General features: G+C 46.1%; 2 protein-coding genes across 2 annotated transcripts in view; one reads left to right on the forward strand and one right to left on the reverse strand.

Annotated features, from left to right (window-relative positions):
- The window catches only part of ZZEF1 (zinc finger ZZ-type and EF-hand domain containing 1), a 155,797-nt gene extending 149,663 nt beyond the window's left edge, over positions 1 to 6,134 (reverse strand). Inside the window, exon 1 of the mRNA XM_007937490.2 lies at positions 5,781 to 6,134. Coding sequence (XP_007935681.1) covers positions 5,781 to 6,134 — 354 coding nt within the window. The remainder of the gene's footprint in view (positions 1 to 5,780) is intronic.
- A 576-nt stretch (positions 6,135 to 6,710) lies between these two features.
- Positions 6,711 to 19,029, forward strand: LOC103194132 (neuferricin). The gene is made up of 4 exons (XM_007937491.1): positions 6,711 to 6,960; positions 12,267 to 12,407; positions 16,215 to 16,401; positions 18,813 to 19,029. Exons 1-4 carry the CDS (start codon positions 6,711 to 6,713, stop codon positions 19,027 to 19,029), a joined length of 795 nt encoding a protein of 264 aa, XP_007935682.1.
- Positions 19,030 to 19,399: the final 370 nt, after the last annotated feature.

Raw genomic sequence — 19,399 nt, forward strand, 5'->3', positions numbered from 1 at the left:
TTGGTCATGTTGTAAGAAGGGACCATTCCCTGGAGAAGGATGTCATGCTTGGTAGGGTGGAGGGTTGACGAAAGAGGGGGAGGCCTTCAACGAGATGGATTGACATGGTGGCTGCAATCACGGGCTCAAGTATAGCAAGGATTGTGGGGCTGGCGCGGGATCAGGCAGTGTTTTGTTCTGCTGTGCATGGGGTCGCTATGAGTCGGAAACGACTTGACAGCACTTAACAACAACAACAACAATACACCACATTAGAGATTTCTGCAGTCTGAAATTGACCAAACCCATAATCAAAATGCGTTAATAATTAATGGTGATTGGAATGCCAAAGTTGGAAACAAAGAAGGATCAGTAGTTGAAAAATATGGTCTCAGTGACAGAAATGACACTAGAGGTTGCATGACAGAACTCTCCAAGACCAATAACTAATTCATTGCAAATTCAATTTTTCAACAATATAAATGGTGACATGTGGACTTTGTCAGATGAAATACACAGGAAGCAAATAAGACTATATTTGTGGGAAAAGGTGATGGAGAAGTTCAATATCGTAAGTTAGAAGAAGGCCAGGGGCTGACTGTAGAACAGGCCATCAATTGCTCATATGCAAGCTGAAGGTGAAGAAAATTAAAACAAGTCTATAAGAGCCAAAATAAAACCTCGAGCATATCTCATCTGAATTTAGATACCATCTGAAGAACAGATGTGATGCACTGAATACCAATGCCTAAAAGCCAGACAAGTTGTGGGGTGATATCAAGGATATCACACTGAAGAAAGCAAAAGGTCATTAAAAAGACAGTAAAGGAAGAAGAGACCAAAATGGATGTTGAAAGAGACTTTGAAACTTGCTCTTGAGTGGAGACTAGCTAAGGCAAATGGAAGAAATGATAAAGTAAAAGAGCCAAACAGAAGATTTCAGAGGGTAGCTTGAGAACACAAAGTAAAGTATTATAATGAAATGTGCAAAAATCTGGAGTTCAGAATCAAAAGAGAAGAACACGCTTAGCATTTCTCAAGCTGAAAGAACTAAAGAAAAAATTCAAGCCTTGAGTTGCAATATTGAAGGAATGGCCAGACATTGTCTTATCTACTTTGGTCATGTTGTCAGAAGGCACCATTCCTTGGAGAAGGATATCATACTTGGTAAAATGGAGAGTCAACAAAAAAGGGGAAGGCCCTTAACAAGATATTCTGACATAGTGGCTGCAATGATGGGCTCAGTTACAGCAAAGATTGTGAGGGTGGCACAGGACTGGGCAGTGTTTCGTTCTGTTGTACGTATACGGTCGATATGAGTTGGAGCTGACTCATCGGTACCTAACAACAACAACAACGTGTGTTAAATATTAAACAATGCAGGAAATATCAAAAAAAGATGGAAGGAATACACAGAGTCACTGTACCAAAAAGAAATGGTCAACATTCAACTATTTCACAAAGTAGCACATAACCAAGAAGTAATGGTAGTGAAGGAAGAAGTCCATGCTGCACTGAGAGAAGTGGTGAAACACAAGCCTTGAGGAAATGACAGAACACTCACTGAGATGTTTCCACAAATGGATGCAACACTGGAGGCACTCACTTGTTTATGCCAAGAAACTTGGAAGACAGCTACCTTGCTAGTTACTGGAAGAGATCGATTATTTGTGCTCACTCCAAAGAAAGGTGATTCAAAAGAATGTGGAAATTACCAAATGATATCATTAATATCCCAAGCAAGTAAAATTTTGCTGAAGATAATTCAAAAGCAGTTGCAGCAGTACATTGACAGGGAAATGCCAGAATTCAAGCCAGATCAGAAGTGTACGTGGAACAAGGGCTATCATTATTGACATCTGTAGGATCTTGGCTGAACACAAGGAATACCAGAAAGATGTTTACCTGTGTTTTATTGACTACGCAAAGGCATGTGACTATGTGGACCATAACAAATTATGAATAACACTGAAAAGAACAGGAATTCCTAACATGTAATTGTGCTTATGAGGAACCTGTGCAAAGACCACGATGCTATTGTTTGAACAGAACAAGGGGACACTGCATGGTTTAAAATCAGGAAGGGTGTGCATCAGGGTTGTATCCTTTCACTACATTTATTTAATCTGTGTGCTGAACAAATAATTCAAGAAGCTGGACTATATGAAGAATACTGCATCATGATTAGATGAAAACTCATTAATAATCTGCGATATACATAGGATAAAACCTTGCTTGCTGAAAGTGAAGACTCGATACACTTCAACACAGAAAACAAAAATCCTCACAACTGGACCAATAAGCAACATCACGATAAATGAAGAAAAGACTGAAGTTGTAAAGGATTTCATTTTACTTGGATCCACAATCAACACCCATGGAAGCAGCAGTCAAGAAATCAACTGATATACTGCATTGGGCAAATCTGCTGCAAAAGATCTCTTTCAAGTGCTAAAGAGCAAAGTTGTCACTTTGAAGACTAAGGTGTACCCAATCCAAGCCATGGAATTTTCAACAGCCTCACATGCATGTATATAAGGAAGACTACAGAAGAACTGATGCATTTGAATTGTGGTGCTGGGGAAGAACACTGAATGTATCATGGACTGCCAGAAGACCAAACATCTGTCTGGGATGAAGGACAGCTGGAATGCTCCTCAGAAGCAAGGATGGTGAGACTTCACCTCTCATACATTGGTTATGTCGTCAGGATGGACCAGTCGCTGGGGAAGGAAATCATGCTTTGTAAAGTACAGGGTCACTGAAAAAGAAGACCATCAAGGAGATGGATTGACACAATAGCTGCAACAAACATAACAATTGTGAGACTGGCTCAGGATTAGGCAGTATTTTCTTCTGTTGTACACAGGGTCACTATGGGTCAGAACTTAGTTGATGGCCCCTAAAAATAATACACCATGTAGACTTTTTCCACATTCTCTGTGTATATGACCTTTGTGTGAGTCTCTCTGCCCGAAACACTACTACTACCTCCTGCTAACTTTTACCCTTCAAATCTGAACTGAAATGTCACTTTGTAAGGCTTCCTTGACTTCTTAAACCACAATTGCTGTCAATTCAGACTCATGGTTATTCAAGGTGCGTCAGAGTAGAGCTGCGCTCCACGGAGTTTTCAGTAGCTATGATCTTTCAGGAGCAAACAGCTAGGCCTTTCTTCCAAGGTATTCTCGGTGGATCTGAATTGCCAACCTTTCACTTAGTACCGGATGCTTCCTTAACTCCCACCAGGACTCCTTAAAAAAAGAAACCACCACCAAACTCACTGCCATCAAGTCAATTCCGATTCATAGTGACCCTACAGGATAAAGCAGAACTGCCCCATAGGATTCCTAAGGATGACAAGTATTTGTTTAAGGAACAAAAGAATGCCATAGCCCTGGAGTGTTATCTGGACCACGGCTGAAAGACTTCTTGGCTTTACATTACAGGACTCCTATAATCTTCACCATGGCTCTATTACTGTCAGACACTCTCACAATGTAAACATCGTTCCTCTCCATTAGCCCTTGGACAATTCTGAAATGTGCTAAATCCTTGAGCAGATCTGCATACCACTTTTGGCTCCACCACTTCATATTCTCATAATATACATGTTGTTGTTGTTATGTGCCGTGGAGTTGGACCCGACTCATAGCGACCCCTCCTCGGGTTTCCGAGGCAGTAACACTATGAAAGTAGAATGCCCCATTTTCCTTCCGAGGAGTGGCTGGTGGGTTTGAACTGCCAGCCTTCTGGTTAGCAGTCAAGTGCCTTAGCCACTATGCTACCAGAGCTCCTATAATATACATGTTGTTGTTGTTGTGTGCCGTCGAGTCGGCCCCGACTCATAGCGACCCCTCCTTGGGTTTCCAAGGCAGTATCACTACGGAAGTAGGATTGCCCAACCTTCTTTCCGAGGAGTGGCATAGGTACCACAAAATCAAACTCACGGTCGCCAAGTCAATTCTGACTCACAGCTACCTGTGCTGGGTTTCTAAGGCTGTAAATATTTATGGAAGCAGACTGTCATCTTTCTTCCACAGAGTATCTGGTGGGGTCGAACCACTGACCCTCTGGTTAGCAGCCAAATGCTTTAACCACTACACCACCAGAGCTCCTTATATACCTAGGCACTAAGGTGGAAAGTGTGTGTACTCTTGGCATTGAGATAAAGAAGAGCAGTCACTGATTAACATAAACAATATTTTAAGAGTCAAGAAGCCTTAAAGATATTTTTTAAAGAAAATGGAAAATGCACAAAGTACATTATCTGAATTCTGGTCATGTACAGGAAAACATTCTTAAAATATTTTGTAAGCCTTTAGTTTTAAAGCATACAATACTTTTTAATAGCACAAGTACCTGACAGTTTACTGTTTTTTGTACTCACCATTCACAATGAGGAGATTCTACATGGTTTACTCAATTCCATAAGTAAAGCTTTTTTTGCTGTTGTTATAGTATGGTTGTTGTTGTTGTTGTTATGTGTCGTCGAGTCGGCCCCGACTCATAGCGACCCCTCCTTGGGTTCCCAAGGCAGTATCACTATGGAAATAGGATTGCCCAACCTTCCTTCCGAGGAGTGGCTGGTGGGTTTGAACCGTCAGCCTTCTGGTTAGCAGTCAAGTGCTTTAGCCACTATGCTACCAGAGCTCCTGTTATAGTATGGAGTATTTAAAAAAAAAAAAAGGACCCCAAGGAGGTGTGTTGTGTTATGTGCCAACGAGTGGATCTGGACTCATAGCAACCCTATACGACATAGTAGAACTACCCCAAAGGGTTTCCTAGCTGGGCAGTGGGACATTAAAGACAGAGAGAAAGAGAGAGAGGGAGAGAGGGGGAGAGGGGGAGACTGGGCAATAGCCACAGTTCTGCCAATGATTCTGGGTGTTCCTGAGTAAGTCTAAGTCTAAAATGAAGTGTTCATTACAGACAATTCCTAAGATCCCTTCCAACGCTAACCTTTTGTTGACAAATCAACTTACTGTTAATGATTTAATAATGATGTTGGTGATTATACTAAGAACTGTAAAATTGCAAGTATTCACAAAAAACCTGATTATTTGCCTATCTATTTCAGTTAAGGCCTATAGAGGTTTCCAAACCAAATCCACTGCCATGATTCTGACCCACAGTATCTTTCTCCCAAAGTCTGGTGGGTTCGAACCATGGACCTCTGGGTTTGCAACCAAGCACTTTAACCACTGTGCCACCAGGGCTCCTTTATGGAAGCTTAAATGACTCTGAACTATGGTTCTTTGAGACCTAAAAACAGATGTGGTTTGGAAAAGCTAGTTTTTGCGTGATGAGAACAGCTTTAGAATGTGAGTTTTTCCAGCTTTATTTGCCCTCCACATTTATTAAGTGCCCACAATGGACTAGAAAGGTGCGTTGAAAAACTTCATTAGCCAATAAAGCAGAATGATTTTTAGTGCCATTCCTCGAGCCCTAGAATTGCTCTGTTCCCTGATACAAAAGCTCTGGCGTCAGCCAACTGTACAAATGACTGTACTACAACTTGCAAAGATATCTGGGCTCGTCCAGCTCTTCAGATCAAGGTCGGCCTAGTCCGGCCTTTTCGTACCTCTGTTAAAGGTTAGAATGACACTTACTTAGCAAGCGCCCAGAGTAAAGAGGCTAGAAACGCCCCACGTGAATCTCGCCAGCCCCATGCCCCCACTCCCGGAACCTGAGGACCCTCTGGGTTCCTGCCTGGCTTCTCCACAGCCCCTGCCCACCTCTTCACGCCCTTGGGGGCGGTTGCCCTGCCCCCGCCCCCGCAGTCGCTAGCCCGCCCTGACCTCCTCAAACTGCTCGCCCGAGCAGCCGGCGCCACGAGCCTCCAGCAGCTCCCGGAACTGCTCCAGGGTGACGGACTCTTCGCCACGGCCCAGCCTCTCTTCCAGCCAGCGCAACAGCGCGCCGTGGTGCCTCGACACCAGCGACTCACAGGGCGGCGCGGGCCGCAGCGCAGCTGCCGCTTCTCGCAGTCGGGCCGGCTCCAGCAGAGCCGCGGCTGGCGGCAACGCGGGGGCCGCGGGGCCCGGGCCGGAGGTCGTTCCCGAGTCCGCGGCCCAGTTCTGGTGCGGGCCCCAGGCTTCGCCCCCGGCGGCTGCCGCTTCGTCTTCACTGCTGTGGCTCGGAGCGTTCCCCATGGGGACTCCGTCTTGGGCGCCCGGCTTTGCCGCCGCCGCCTCCCCTCCTCGACCTGTCAACCTCCGACGGCACCCGGCGGGCGGGGACGGGGAGGGGACGACGGCGGCGGCAGCAGCGGCTTCCGGCTTCCTCGCCGTCAAGTGAACACTGCTGTCGCAAAGGCGCCGTCAAGCGGACTCGACAAACCCACCGACAGCTAGAACGGGAGAGCCGCAGGGAAGTATGGAACACTGATTTCCAAGAAGTCGTAACGTTAACGTCATCCCGCAGCCTCCCTTGGCACCATTTTTGTTGGGGGTGGGCAATGGACAAGCGGAGGTCTTTGCTTGCCCCACGTTCTCGGAATCTCTTCACTTTCACAAGCTTTGCTAAAATAAGTACGAGAAAGAGTGGGAGTGAGGGAGTGAACTTCTTCCAAGGACTTTCTCCTTTCCGTCCTCTGTTGTCCCCTTAGTGACAGACGGACGAGAGAAATAGGGCGTCGCGCTGGTGACGTCATGGCCGACGTCTCCGCCATCTTAGTTGTGGATAGAAAGGCGGCAACTTCGTAAGTGCCGAGGGGCTGCGACTGTCTAATGCTGAGGGTCCGCGAACGTGAGCTCATGCTGGGGCTGGCCGTAGCTGCAACGGCGATGGTGGCAGCTTGGTTGATGGGCTGGTGGAGTCCCCGCTCTGGCTGCCGCCTTTTCATACCCGAGGAGCTGGCCCGCTATCGCGGCGGCCCAGGGGACCCGGGCCTTTATTTGGCGTTGCTGGGCCGTGTCTACGATGTGTCCTCTGGCCGGAGACACTACGAACCTGGGGCCCACTATAGCGGCTTCGCAGGTATCAACGAGGCTGTCCACGCCTTTCACTGTTTTGGCGCGGGCCAGTCGCTGCCTGCCGGTCGTTCATTCATTATTCATCTGCTTCCCCCTCCCCGCTTCATTAGACCGGCGCTTCGGGCCGGGTTCAGCCGCACAGTCCTTCTGGTCTCTTTATCAGTCGGAACTAGGGTCAACTGTTAGCGGCCTCTAACCTATTATTCCCACCGTCCGGCGTGACTTGTGTTCGAGAAACACATCTGCCTCTTATTGGTTACTTTGTCGCTGTTAGAAGCCCCAGACTGTGCTCTTAAGGCACAGAAATGATTGAGACCCTGCCCCTACCCTCAGAGTTACCCTACTAATTCGAACTATTTCTTAATGTCCCCTTGGAAATAACCATTCTTATCCTTCCCTCACTCCCCGTCCCCCTCTCCGCCCCGTTTCTCCTAAAAATAACATATTTGATTTGAACTGTTCTTGTACAGGTGAACTTGTTTGCCTTCCTTAAAAAAGACTGAGGTGAGTGAGGGTCTGGTCACCTCTGTAGTCCCTCGGTACTTAGCACAAAGCTGTGCATATGTTAGGCCTGGAAGAACATTTGTCAAATGAAGGTCATTCTGCAGTTTTTACAGCTGAGGGGAGTGATGGATAGGATTTGGCTAAAGCCTTCACAACCAAGTACTGGCAGTGCCTGGCCTAGGACCATCGGCCTTTTATACTTTGAGATGTTGCCTGACAAGCCTGGAAGTCAGGGAGAACTGACCACCTTCCAGACTTTAAAAAACAATGCAAAGCAAGCTTAAGGCCAGTGACTAGGCTAGTATTTACATACGCATTTTCCACTGGTCATTATCATAAGGGAATTGGAAGCTCCCTTTGGCAGTTAAATACAAGTCACTTCCATCTCTCCAGAGAGAACTCTGGAAATAAAAGCATTGCCAGAGAAGGAATTAAGTCCAGTTGGTCTTGCCAGGCTCCTCAAGCAATCCTGCAGAGGAAGCGACTTCCCCAGGGCTGCACAGGAATCCCTGGGTGGGACAAAACAGCGAAGCACTTTACTAGCTGAGACGTTGGCAGTTTGAACTAAGAGCTGCCTTGGAAGGTGATCTGCTTCCGAAGGGTCACAGCCTTGAGAACTCTGGTTTTCAAGCACATGGGGGTAGCTGTTAATCGGAATTGACTCAGTGGCAAATAACCGTGAGTCAGAAGCACTGCTGAGATTAGAATCAAAGATTTTTTCTGCCTGCCAGTTGAGGGCACTCTTTGGTTCACTATCCTGCCACGTGTTGACTCAGCTATTCTGGCTGTAGGCACAAGTGTGAGGATAAAATCTTTTATTTCTTTTGCAATGTGCTCTTCTGTCTACTGAGTTCCTGTGTGCCAAAAATCGTTCAGTGTATATTTAGTCAGTACTACCGTGACAACCACAACCATGTGGCCAGAATCCTGCATGGTGCAAATGGTTACCAACTGCTGCTAACTGAAAGGCTGGAGGCCACCCATGGTGGCCTGGTGATCTTCTGGGAAAAAAAATCAGTCATTGAAAACTGTGGATCATGGGTCTATTCTGACACACATGGGGTCGCCATGAGTTGGAATGACTGAGGGCAACTGTTTACCTTGGGCCAGGTGCTAGGAATCAGTGCGCCCCACTGCCCACAGTCTAGTAGGGAAGCAGATAGGTTCATTGGTTTGCTCATTCATTATTATTATTATTTAATACAGCTATAACTCATATAACATAAAATTCACTTTAAAAAAGTATACACTTAATTTTCAGGTCTTAGTATAGTCAGAGTGTTGTGCAGACATCACCACTATCTAATTCCAGAACATTTTCATCATCTCAGAAAAGAAACCCTGTGTCCCCCTAAGGCAGTCACTCCCCATTCTCCTACCCCTGATTCTCTAGCCTTCACTGATCTACTTTCTCTATGGATTTGCCTATTCAGGGCATTTCATATAAATGGAGTCACACATGTGGCCTTTGTGTTTGGCTTCTTTCACTTAGCATAATGTTTTCAAGGTTCATCCATGTTGTAGCATTCCTTTTCATTTCTTTTTATGGCCAAAAAATATTCCATTGTATAGAGGTACCATATTTTGTTTATCCATTCTTCAATTGATGGACATTTGGGTTGTTTCTCTTTGGGGCTACTGTGAATAGCTATTGTGAAACTATGAACATTTGTTTATAAGTTTTTCTGTGAACATATGTTTTCAATTATAAGGTTTTTTTTTGGGGGGGGGAGTATACACCTAGGAGTGGAATTACTGGGTCATATGATAGCTTTTTGAGAAACTGGCAGTATTGTTGTTGTTGTTGTTATGTGCCATCGAGTCAGCTCGACTCATAGTGACCCCTCCTTGGGTTTCTGAGGCGGTATCACTACAGAAATAGGATTGCCCAACCTTCCTTCCGAGGAGTGGCTCGTGGGTTTGAACCGCCAGCCTTCTGGTTAGCAGTCAAGTGCCTTAGGCACTATGCTACCAGAAATGTATTAGGGTTCCATTTTTTCCACATCCTTGTCATTATTCGTTATGTTCTATCTTTTTATTAAGGAGCCCTGGTGGCACAATGGTTAAAGTACTCAAGTGCTAACCAAAAGGTTGATTGTTTGAAAGATGAGGCAATCTGCTTTTGTATAGATTTACAGCCTTGGGAACCCTATAGGGCAGTTCTAGTCTGTCCTGTAGGGTCACTATGAGTTGGAATCGACTCAGTGGCAGTGAGTTTGGTTTTTTGGTTTATCTTTTATTATAGGCATTCTAGTAAGTTTAAAGTATCTCATTGTGGTGTTGATCATTTACATCTCCCTACTGACTAATGGCTCTGGTGGCGTAGTACCTAAGGCATTTGACTGCTAACCAGAAGGCTGGTGGTTCAAACCCACCAGCCACTCCTTGGAAGGAAGATTGGGCAATCTACTTAGGAACTCTGGTGGCATAGTGCCTAAGGCATGTGACTGCTAACCAGAAGGCTGGAGGTTCAAACCCACCAGCCACTCCTCAGAAGGAAGGTTGGGCAATCTACTCCTGTAGAGATACCTCTTTGGAAAACCGAGGGAGGGGTCACTATGAGTCGGAAATGACTTGACAGCAGTGAGTGAGAGACTGACTAATGATATGAACATTTTTCATGTACTTTTTATTATTTATCTTCTTTGATACACTATTCACATCCTTTGCCCATTTTTAAATGGATTTGTCTTTTTATTGTTTAGTTATAAGAGTTCTGTCTATATTCTAGATACTAGACCCTTATCAGATACGTAATTTACAAATATGTCCATCCATTCTGAGTTGACTTTTCACTTTCTTTATAGTGTCCTTTGAAGCACAAAGTCTTAATTTTGGTGAATGAAGTCCAGCTTGTCTATTTTTTTCCTGTGGTTGCTTGTGTTTTTGGTGTCATATCTAAGAAACTATTCCTAATCCAAGGTCACAAAGATTTATACCTCAATTTTCTTCTAAGATTTTTATAATTTTAGCTCATACATTTAGGTCTTGACCTATTTTTTTAAGCTAATCTTTGTATGTAATATGATACAGGCCCAATTTCATTCTTTTGCATGTGGCTATTCATTTATCTCAGCACCATCTGTTGAAAAGACAATTCTTTCCCTTATTGAATTGTCTTGGCACCCTTGTTGGAAATCAGTGTGTTTCATTCAGTCAGTATTTATCAAGCATTCACTAAGGATCAGGTACTACTGTACCAGACACTGGGAAATCAGTATTAAGTGAGTTTGGTGTGTTCTCTGCCCTGATAAAACTTAAGAGACTAGGAGAAAAGACAAACATTAAATAGTTGTCACACAAACAATTAATGTGATGAGTGTTAAAAGGAGAAAGTACTGGTAATTACCAGAGGCTCTAACCTAGTTGGGAGGCGGAGACTGGGGTGGGGGAGTTGGGGGGAGGGGCTTAATTGTGAGAGCTTTCCTGAAGAATCTGGAAGATGAGTAGGAAATAGCCAGGTGAAGAGATGGGGGGAGAGGAAACGGCAGTGCAAGGACCTTGGTGTGGGGAGGAGCTGGGCAGTAGAATTAACTGCAGAAGTCGAGCCTGACCGAGACAGTGAACAGTGAAGAGTGTGTCATGGTGAGGCAGGTGCAGGTGCTGAATAATATTTAAGGAATTTGGCCATTATTATAGGGCAAAGAGAAGCCACTGAAGATTTGTGAAAGGGGCATGACATGATCATTTTGTGTTTAAAATATTAGTGTAAGGGTGAGAATAGCTGCATAACTAAAAAACATAATCAGTTACTGAAATGTACACATAGAAACTTGAATTAGTTTTTGCTGTGCATATTCTAAACAATAAAACAATTTTAAAAAATTATTCTAAGTGTTATACGGAGAATAGATGAGTGGGCAAGAGTGAATGTGGGGAGACCCATTAGGAGCCTGCTGTAGCAGTTCACATGAGAGGTGATGGCATCTTGGCTAGTGGCAGCAAAGATGGAGACAGGCAGACTGATTTAAGAACTATTTAAGGAGAAATTGTAGGACTTTGGGATTGACTGGGCATGGGGGATGAAGGAGATGTCAAGGACTCCATTTCTGGACTGAGCAACTGGATGACATTTATTGAGCAAGAGCAGACGCACGTTTCTTGGGAGTGGGGTTATTGGTGACTGTTAGTTCACTGGGGATATTTTTGAACTTGTGATGTCTGTAAGACACCTAAGGGATGTTGAGTAGACATTTAGATATACAGGTCTGGAGCTCAAGAGAAGTCTGAGCTAAAGATACAAATTTGGTGGACTTTGCTGTAGAGGTGGTATTTGAAACCACGGGAGTGAAAGAAATTGTTAGGTATGAGCATGTGTATAGAACAGTGCTAACAAAACCAAGCCCACTGCCATCGAGTTGACTGATTCATAGTGACCCTATAGGACAGAGTAGAGCTGACCATAGGGTTTCCAAGGCTGTAAATCTTCACAGACTGACACATGAAGTGGCTGGTGGGTTCAAACCACTAACCTTTTGGTTAGCAGCCAAGTATGCAACCACTGTGCCACCAGGGCTCCTGATACAGAGCAGAAATGGTGGAGAAGAATTTACCCTTGAAGCTAGTAGAAAAGGCAAAGCTAATGAAGTAGGAGGGAAACCAAGAGTATAGTGTCATAGAAGCCATGGGAAGTGGTCAGCTATGTTAAAAGTTGCAGAAAGTAAAGGGAAGAGTGAAATGCAGGGCATTCACTTTGCCTGAGGGTGGAGATTAGGGATTTCCAGATGTTTCCCACCAAAGAGACTGCTGAGTTGGTTCCCTGTTGGTGATTTACAACCTAATCCCCGGGCACCTTCTCTCCTACAGGCCGAGACGCGTCCAGAGCATTCGTGACTGGGGACTGCTCTGAAGCAGGCCTTGTGGATGATGTATCTGACCTGTCCTTTTCTGATTTGCTGACTCTTCAGAACTGGCTTTCATTTTATGAGAAGAATTATGAATTCGTTGGTAGGTAGCCCATGGGTCATTTCCACAGATTGCATTTTATTGTCTTGCAATGTTGTTTTGTTGTTGTTGTTGTTTGTTTTAAGGGGCTGGGATTCTTTGAGGATTTGGCTCAAGGTTAAAATCTGAAAGCATGGACGTTTCATCTTAAACTCTGATTGTTAGCGTGGCAGTGAGCATCAGAGGAGGTGGATGGAACACCTGTTTTCCTTACTGTTCTTCTTGGGAGAGGACTGCCAAGCCATGTGCTCTGGCCTCTTGTCCCAACTCTAGCGGTTGCCTACACCATCTGTGAACCACCAGCTTTCCTGTCTCATGTGAACCAGGCATCTGGCTTCACCACACAGCCAGGAAGGATTGAAACCTAAATTTGTGTGCAGTTTTGACAAATTTCCTTTTTGTCCTTGAAGAGACAAATACTAACGTTTGTCCATCCTCAATGAATTGTCTCCCAGATAGAAGACAGTGATGCTAATCAAACATCTGTTACAGCCAGCTGTGCAGGGCACTGTACTAGCTGCTTACTGGTGAGACATGAAGGAACTCACCTGTGAAATGGGAAGACACCTAAAGCTGTCTGAAGAAATGTTAAAGACTCACTAGATTGCTTTGCAAACGGAAGTATGACGGTTGGGCCCTTTTCTCCATCTGTCTGCAGCTCGGACTGCCCCCTGGACCCCACTCAGACACAGCTGACTTCCTGTGGAACACCAGTGTCACTTCATGAGCGAAGTTCTTTGTCTCTTCTCCCAACGCCTCTGAATGTCTGCTTCTGTCATTACAATTCGAGTTACCTTTTCTGAGAACCCTGGCATTTTTAATACTCCTCTGCTCCCTCCACATAAAAGTGGTCCGGACATTTTTCCTAATGTCTGAAGTTTGCGCTTCTGTATTTACAGTCCCCCATTCCATTGTTGGCTTTTGTCATCCCAACCTGTAGCATACCCTTCTTTGTTTTCACTCAGTCTCTCCCACATCATTCCTCATGCTACACCATGTCTGTCTTTGGAGGAACTGTCCTCCATCCATCTATCTGCCCTTCAGAGAGCCTGACTCCCCCTATTCTCCATGCGGCTGCCAAACCAAGGTTGAAACATTGCTGAATTAATAAGGAAAAGAAAGCCCAACACAAGTTAAGTCCTTTGGGCAGAGGATGGCAGACCAAACACTGCATACTGAGACTTGAGGAGCAAACTAGAAAGGTTCCTGCTGTATGTAGTGAGATGAGTGAACTAGTTTCCCTTGAATAATATGCTGGTGGAGGGGTATGTAGGGCCACGTGGTCAGAAATGCCTCAGAAGGGCTTTAGTCAGGATATATTTGAGTGTCTACTGTGAATAAGTGATGGTTCTGGTCCTCGTGGAGTCAGAGATGAGTTGAGTATAGCTCCTGTGTCTGTCAGCTCATTCTGGAGGAGAGGGAAGTCTTCAGGACGTGTCGGGATGAAAGCTTTATAAGGGTTCTCACTGAAGTGAAGATATCCAGGAAGCTATCTTAGCAGCCACACGGCCAGGCCTCGCGGGAAGCTGTGTAGCCTTTTGTCATACTCTGGATGCAGCATTGGCTTGAAAACCCAGCCGGTGGTGACCACCATTCTCATGACAGCCTCTAGAATTCTTTCTCTGTTACCTCTACTACTACTGTCCTCTTTGGGTCTCATGTCTAAAACCCGCCAAGACAGCCTTGCCACCATGTAGTACACAGCCCCTGTGTAATATGTCCTACGCAGGCCTGCAACTAGGACTCTGGTCTATTCATTTATGCATTTAATGAGTATTTCAAATGAATACTCTGTACTAAAACTGTTTTGAGTTCTGCGGCCTTGCCTGGTGCCGAGAAACATCATAAACAAGTAAACAATCAGACACTTCCAATAAAATAAAACTGATGTGATGAGTGGGGGTAGGGGAGGCCTCCTGGAGGAGATGACAGTTAAGCTGAAACCTGGACCATGAGAGGGAGCCAGCCACACAGGGACAAGAGTATTTGAGGCAGAGGGAACAGTAGAGCCTGAGGTGTGGGCAGCAGCTGAACATGGCCAGAGAATAGAAAAGAAACCAGTGGTCTGGCACCTACAGTAAGTGGTGGAGGCGGTGGCTTGAAGAAGTTGAAGAAGCAAACAAAAAGTCAAATCACATATGTGTTGGAGGCTTTGATAAGAAGGTTGTGTTTTATCCAAGTGCTTTCAGAAGCCACTGGAAGGTTTTACGCAGGCACAGTGGTGATATGATTCATGTTTTCAGAAGCTGGTTTGTGGAGACTGAACTGTAGGAAGGCATAAGCTGAAGTAGAGAGGCCAGTTGGGAGACTCGTGTGGTAAGTCCATGGTTTGGCTGAGGGTGGCAGCAGCGGAAATGGAAAGGAATGGACAGAATCAGACTGTATTTTAGAGGCAAGGCTGACAAGACTTGCTAATTTGTTAATGATTTAGATGTGGAGGAGTCAGATCTAGGGCTCCCAATCTAGGTAACAAAGGCTGTGACATTAATAGAATAAGGGAAGTACACATAGGGAGCTGGGCCTGAGAGAAGGCACATGCTGAAGCTAAGTGCCATTTGGAATTTAATTTAGAGTTAGTTCTTAGAGGCTCAAGAGGAGATCCACCAGCTGGGGGCTGGTATCCATTGGTGCTGCCTCCTACTTGGTCACACCACCCAGGAATGCTTTTAGCTGCTGCTCTTGCCCTGTGACAGAAGCTGCCTGTGAAGGCCAGTTGTACCTCAGGACTTGCAGGTAAAAGTCCCTGCACTGTGGGAGAATGGATCCTTTCTTAGCTCTGGTCTGTAGGCTGGCAGACCACTTGCTGGCTGCTGCCATAGCTGAGACCTTTAAAATTTCTGACAGGAATATGTGGGGGGACACCAAAACCAAACCCACTGCCATTGAGTTGATTCTGACTCATAATGACCCTTTAGGACGAGTAGAATGGCCACACAGGGTTCCAAGGCTATAAATCTTAATGGAAGCAGACTGCTTCATCTTTCTCCCACAGAGTAAGCTGGTGGGTTTGAACCACCAGCCTTTTGGTTAGTAGCCAAATACTCTAACCACTGCCCTGCCAGAGTTCCTTGGGGGTGAGGGGGAGTAGAAGCAAGTGTAAATAAAAACCAGTTTCCACTCACTTATGTCCACAGACGGCCTGACCCAGAAGAGAGTGATGGAGGTGAGAACATGGAGTCAGACCACTCAACTAGCTACATAAACTTCCTAAGTTATTCGATCTCCTAGTCTGTTTACTATGAACATGGGAACAATGATTTCTCTGTCATAGCACTGTTATGAGGATTTAAAAGAATATTAGGAAAGTGCTAGCATAGTGCCTGGCACAGCAAATGCTCCAAAAAGTGGCTTATTTATGGTTACGTAAGATAAAATAATTGAATGTTGGTAAGAATTGAGTTACAAAAATGTTAGCCAATTAGCTATTCATTCATCAAAACTTTACTGAATACCTGCTATGTGCCCCAAGCACTGTGAAGCTTGAGAAATGAATCCTTTATGGTTCTACCCTCAGGGAACCGACATCTGGAAGTCAGAAGGATTCTGTAATTTCCATAAGGAGGACTAGGACAAGGGTGCTTCTATCAGGGACCTCATAAGATGTTGAGAGAGGTTGGGACAGAAGGCACCGAAAGTCCTTCCAATATGAGGTCTTAATAAGTAAGCACCCTACAGGCTATTACAGAGCCTGAAGCGGGCGGGGAGCAGAAACCCTGGGACCTGAGTCTCACTGACGGCTTGAAGAAGCTAAGCATCTGTGTGTGCCTCGCTCCCACTGTCACCCTGACCTCAGTGTTCCCGTCACCACAGGAAAGGTGATAGGAAGGTTCTATGGAGAGGATGGGCTACCCACCCCAGCACTGACCCTGGTAGAAGCCATGATCATTAAAGGCTTGGAGGCAAGTGAACAGGAAATGAAAGAGAAGCAGAAGTTTCCGCCGTGCAATGCTGAGTGGAGCTCAACTAGGGGCACCCGGTTCTGGTGTTCCCAAAAGAGGTAAACAGGTTTCCCTCTGTCCCCCTCCTCTCCCAGATCAGATCCTGGTCATCCTGTACGTTTTCAGTGAAGCCACAGCTGTTCACCCAGGGACTGTTCCCCCAGTACAAATGCTCTGGGGTAGAGAGGTTCTCAGCTTTGACTGCATATTAGAGTCTTCTGGGAAATTTAAAAAATAACAATGGTGGGTCTTCACTCCAGATAACTGAATGAGAGTACTACAGTTGAGACCAGGGCATCTTATTTATTTATTTTTTTTAACTCCCCAAAGATTCTGCTGAAGAAACCCTGGCCTCAGAATGAGAAGGCAAAAGTACTGTTTCTCACAGGGCCTCGGTCTCCTGTATGGAAAGAGGGCTGAGGAGGAGGAGGAGTGCTTATGGTGATGCCCTGAGGTGGCCTTAAAAATACTGCCAATTCTGAATACCACCCAGCTGATGGTACAGTCCTTTCCTGTAGGAGTAAAACGAGGTGAGCCAGATGAGAAATGATGCCATGAGGATAATTCTGAGTTAGTTTGGGAAGTTGAGAAAAAAAAAATTTCCTTCTGTGATCATGAGGCCAGCCTGGACTGAAACGGCTGCTTAAGTCCCTCAGACCTCCTTTCTCTGGAAACGGGATGAAGGAAGCAAGAAACTGAACAAATACCTCTAGCTTCAAGGGCCTTAAAGGAAGAATCCAGCTCCCACTGAGGACAGCAGGGAAATCTCTGCTCATGCTTGGCAGGGTGAGAGGAATGACTCTGTACTTATTGAATTGTTGTTGTTATGTGCCATTGAGTCGGCCCCGACTCATAGCGACCCCTCCTTGGGTTGCCAAGGCAGTATCACTACAGAAGTAGATTGCCCAGTCTTCCTTCCGAGGAGTGGCTGGTGGGTTTGAACCGCCAGCCTTCTGGTTAGCAGTCAAGTGCCTTAGGCACTATGCTACCAGAGCTCCTTGTTGAACTGTAGACCTGTGTTTTTCAGCAAGGATAGGCCATACCTTCTTGCTGTCCTTGAGAGTGACTCATCGTACCGATGAGCAAACAGCCGAAGCCACTACTTTTCTCTAGGCCCAGCTTCGGTATCCATCAATCATCACACATTTCCCTGCATAAATTCAGGGGAGCAGGGGTGAAGCTAGCAGGAAAGAAAGCCCCTTCTCTCCTGGGCCACTAGTTTTGAAGAGAGCTTCTCCAGTGCTGTCGTGTCTTGAGAAAGGGAAGGAGGGGGCTGTGAGAACCTGGCCTGGCCGCTTAGAGGTAGGTGCTAGGACAGAAAGGAGCCTTGCTAGGGCATAAACCCAAACGCAGGTGACCGTAACACTGTTCCCCTGTGAGTGGTACCACTGGCCTGTCCATTTGATGTGTGCCTTTGCTCCCTCTTCTTCCCTTGCAGCCTTGATCTCGGTCTGATTGACCCCTTCCATGACTTTGCTCCCATGACTGATTTGCATACGCTTTGCCTTCCCCATAAAGCCCTTCCAAAACCATCCCCAATGAGTTTGAGGGCCCTATCCCTACCCCTATGCCTCAGCCCAATTTGTTTTCCACTTACATGTGTGTATCCCCCATTAGACTGGGAGAAACACTCCCTAAAGTCAGGGAGCAGGTGTGACTGAGTTCTAGCCCGGTGTGGAGTAAGGAGCACGATGATGTGATGAATGGCTGGAGGAACAGCCTTGTTCTTGGGTAAGCTCCAGGTGGGATGGTTTCTAACTGGGTAACAGAGTTTCTCTGACAAGTGCTCCTGGTCCCAGCTGGAAACTATATGGGGCATCATTTCCAAGAATTGGATTTTCATTTTGTAAGGCCTGTGAGACCACAGGAGACTGAACTCAGTACCCCAAGATGAGTTCAGGACTAGGAGGTTGTTTAGACTACGCTGGGCCAGAGCTGAATCCTCCATCTGTGGAACCCGGCAACATCAAGGACTGGATCTCTACAGGGGGCAGGACAGCCTGCAACTATACCCCAGGTCAAGGCCTGCTGGGCCCCATACCTGAAGATCAAGACTGAGCCCTGGGCTGGGAAGTAGTGGGAAAGAGAGGAGAGACTCACACCTATGTAGTTTTGAGAAGTTCACAGGCCAGTGAGGGAAACCCTGTCACAGCTGTTAACACCGGTGTGGTGGTGATGCCTCCTAGGAAGATTTGAGGCAGGCACTGAGGAAGCACAATGAAAGAACAGTGGGCTCTGTTCTTAACCTGGAGAAGGTGGCAGTGGCATTGTGCAGGGGATGCCGGAGAAGTTAGGAGGGAGCATGCAGGTGCAGGGTTTGAGCTCTACAGACGTCTGCTTTGGGAAAATCCCAAGATGGGGAGTGAATGGCTGCTGCTTTTCATAAGGCCTAGCTCAGTGCTTCCTCCTCTCCCCTTCCCAGGGACTCATGAGTTCATGCTGCTTCAGTCCTCTTTCCTTCTATCCTCAGTGGCGGTGTGAGCAGAGACTGGATTGGCGTCCCCAGGAAACTGTATAAGCCAGGTGCCAAGGAGCCCCAGTGCGTGTGTGTGAGAACAACTGGCCCCCCTAGTGACCAGATGCCGCACAATCCTATGCACAGAAATCACGGGGACTTGGACCACCCCAACTTGGAGGAATACATAGGCTGCCCACCCCTAGCCACCACTTGCTCCTTCCCACTCTAAGCTGTTGCCCTATATGTTGATAATACAGGCTGCCCTAATAGGTTCTTAACCCCCAAGTGCCCTAGGATGACTCCTGACATGAGACAGGGGGCCTGGAGGACTTTGGCCCACTCTGCAACTGTGACTCATGTCCCCCTCACCTTTCTGGTGACTGAAGCCACAGCTGAGCAACTTGCCTAATCTAGTCCTCACCAGCCTGTTCTGACCACTCCCCTAGATCCATGTGCCTTCTTCCTCCAGAGCTCTCAGATATCACTGGGCATAAATACCACCAACTCAAAAATAACTGGACAATATAGTAGAGCTAACAAGGGACAAGGTTGTGGTGACTTCTTGGCCATAACCAGCTACCCTGAGGGTGCAGGTAGTT

Source organism: Orycteropus afer, unplaced genomic scaffold (genome assembly GCF_000298275.1).
Source record: "Orycteropus afer afer isolate SDZICR_OR568_19922 unplaced genomic scaffold, OryAfe1.0 scaffold00042, whole genome shotgun sequence".
Taxonomy (NCBI): Eukaryota; Metazoa; Chordata; class Mammalia; order Tubulidentata; family Orycteropodidae; genus Orycteropus; species Orycteropus afer.

Bases quoted from the DNA above. Each gene is read 5' to 3' on its own strand.
- LOC103194132 (XM_007937491.1), top strand. From the start codon at position 6,711: ATGCTGAGGGTCCGCGAACGTGAGCTCATGCTGGGGCTGGCCGTAGCT. The intron at 6,961-12,266 runs GTATCAACGAGG...TCTCTCCTACAG, and splicing joins CCACTATAGCGGCTTCGCAG to GCCGAGACGCGTCCAGAGCA. The intron at 12,408-16,214 runs GTAGGTAGCCCA...CCGTCACCACAG, and splicing joins GAAGAATTATGAATTCGTTG to GAAAGGTGATAGGAAGGTTC.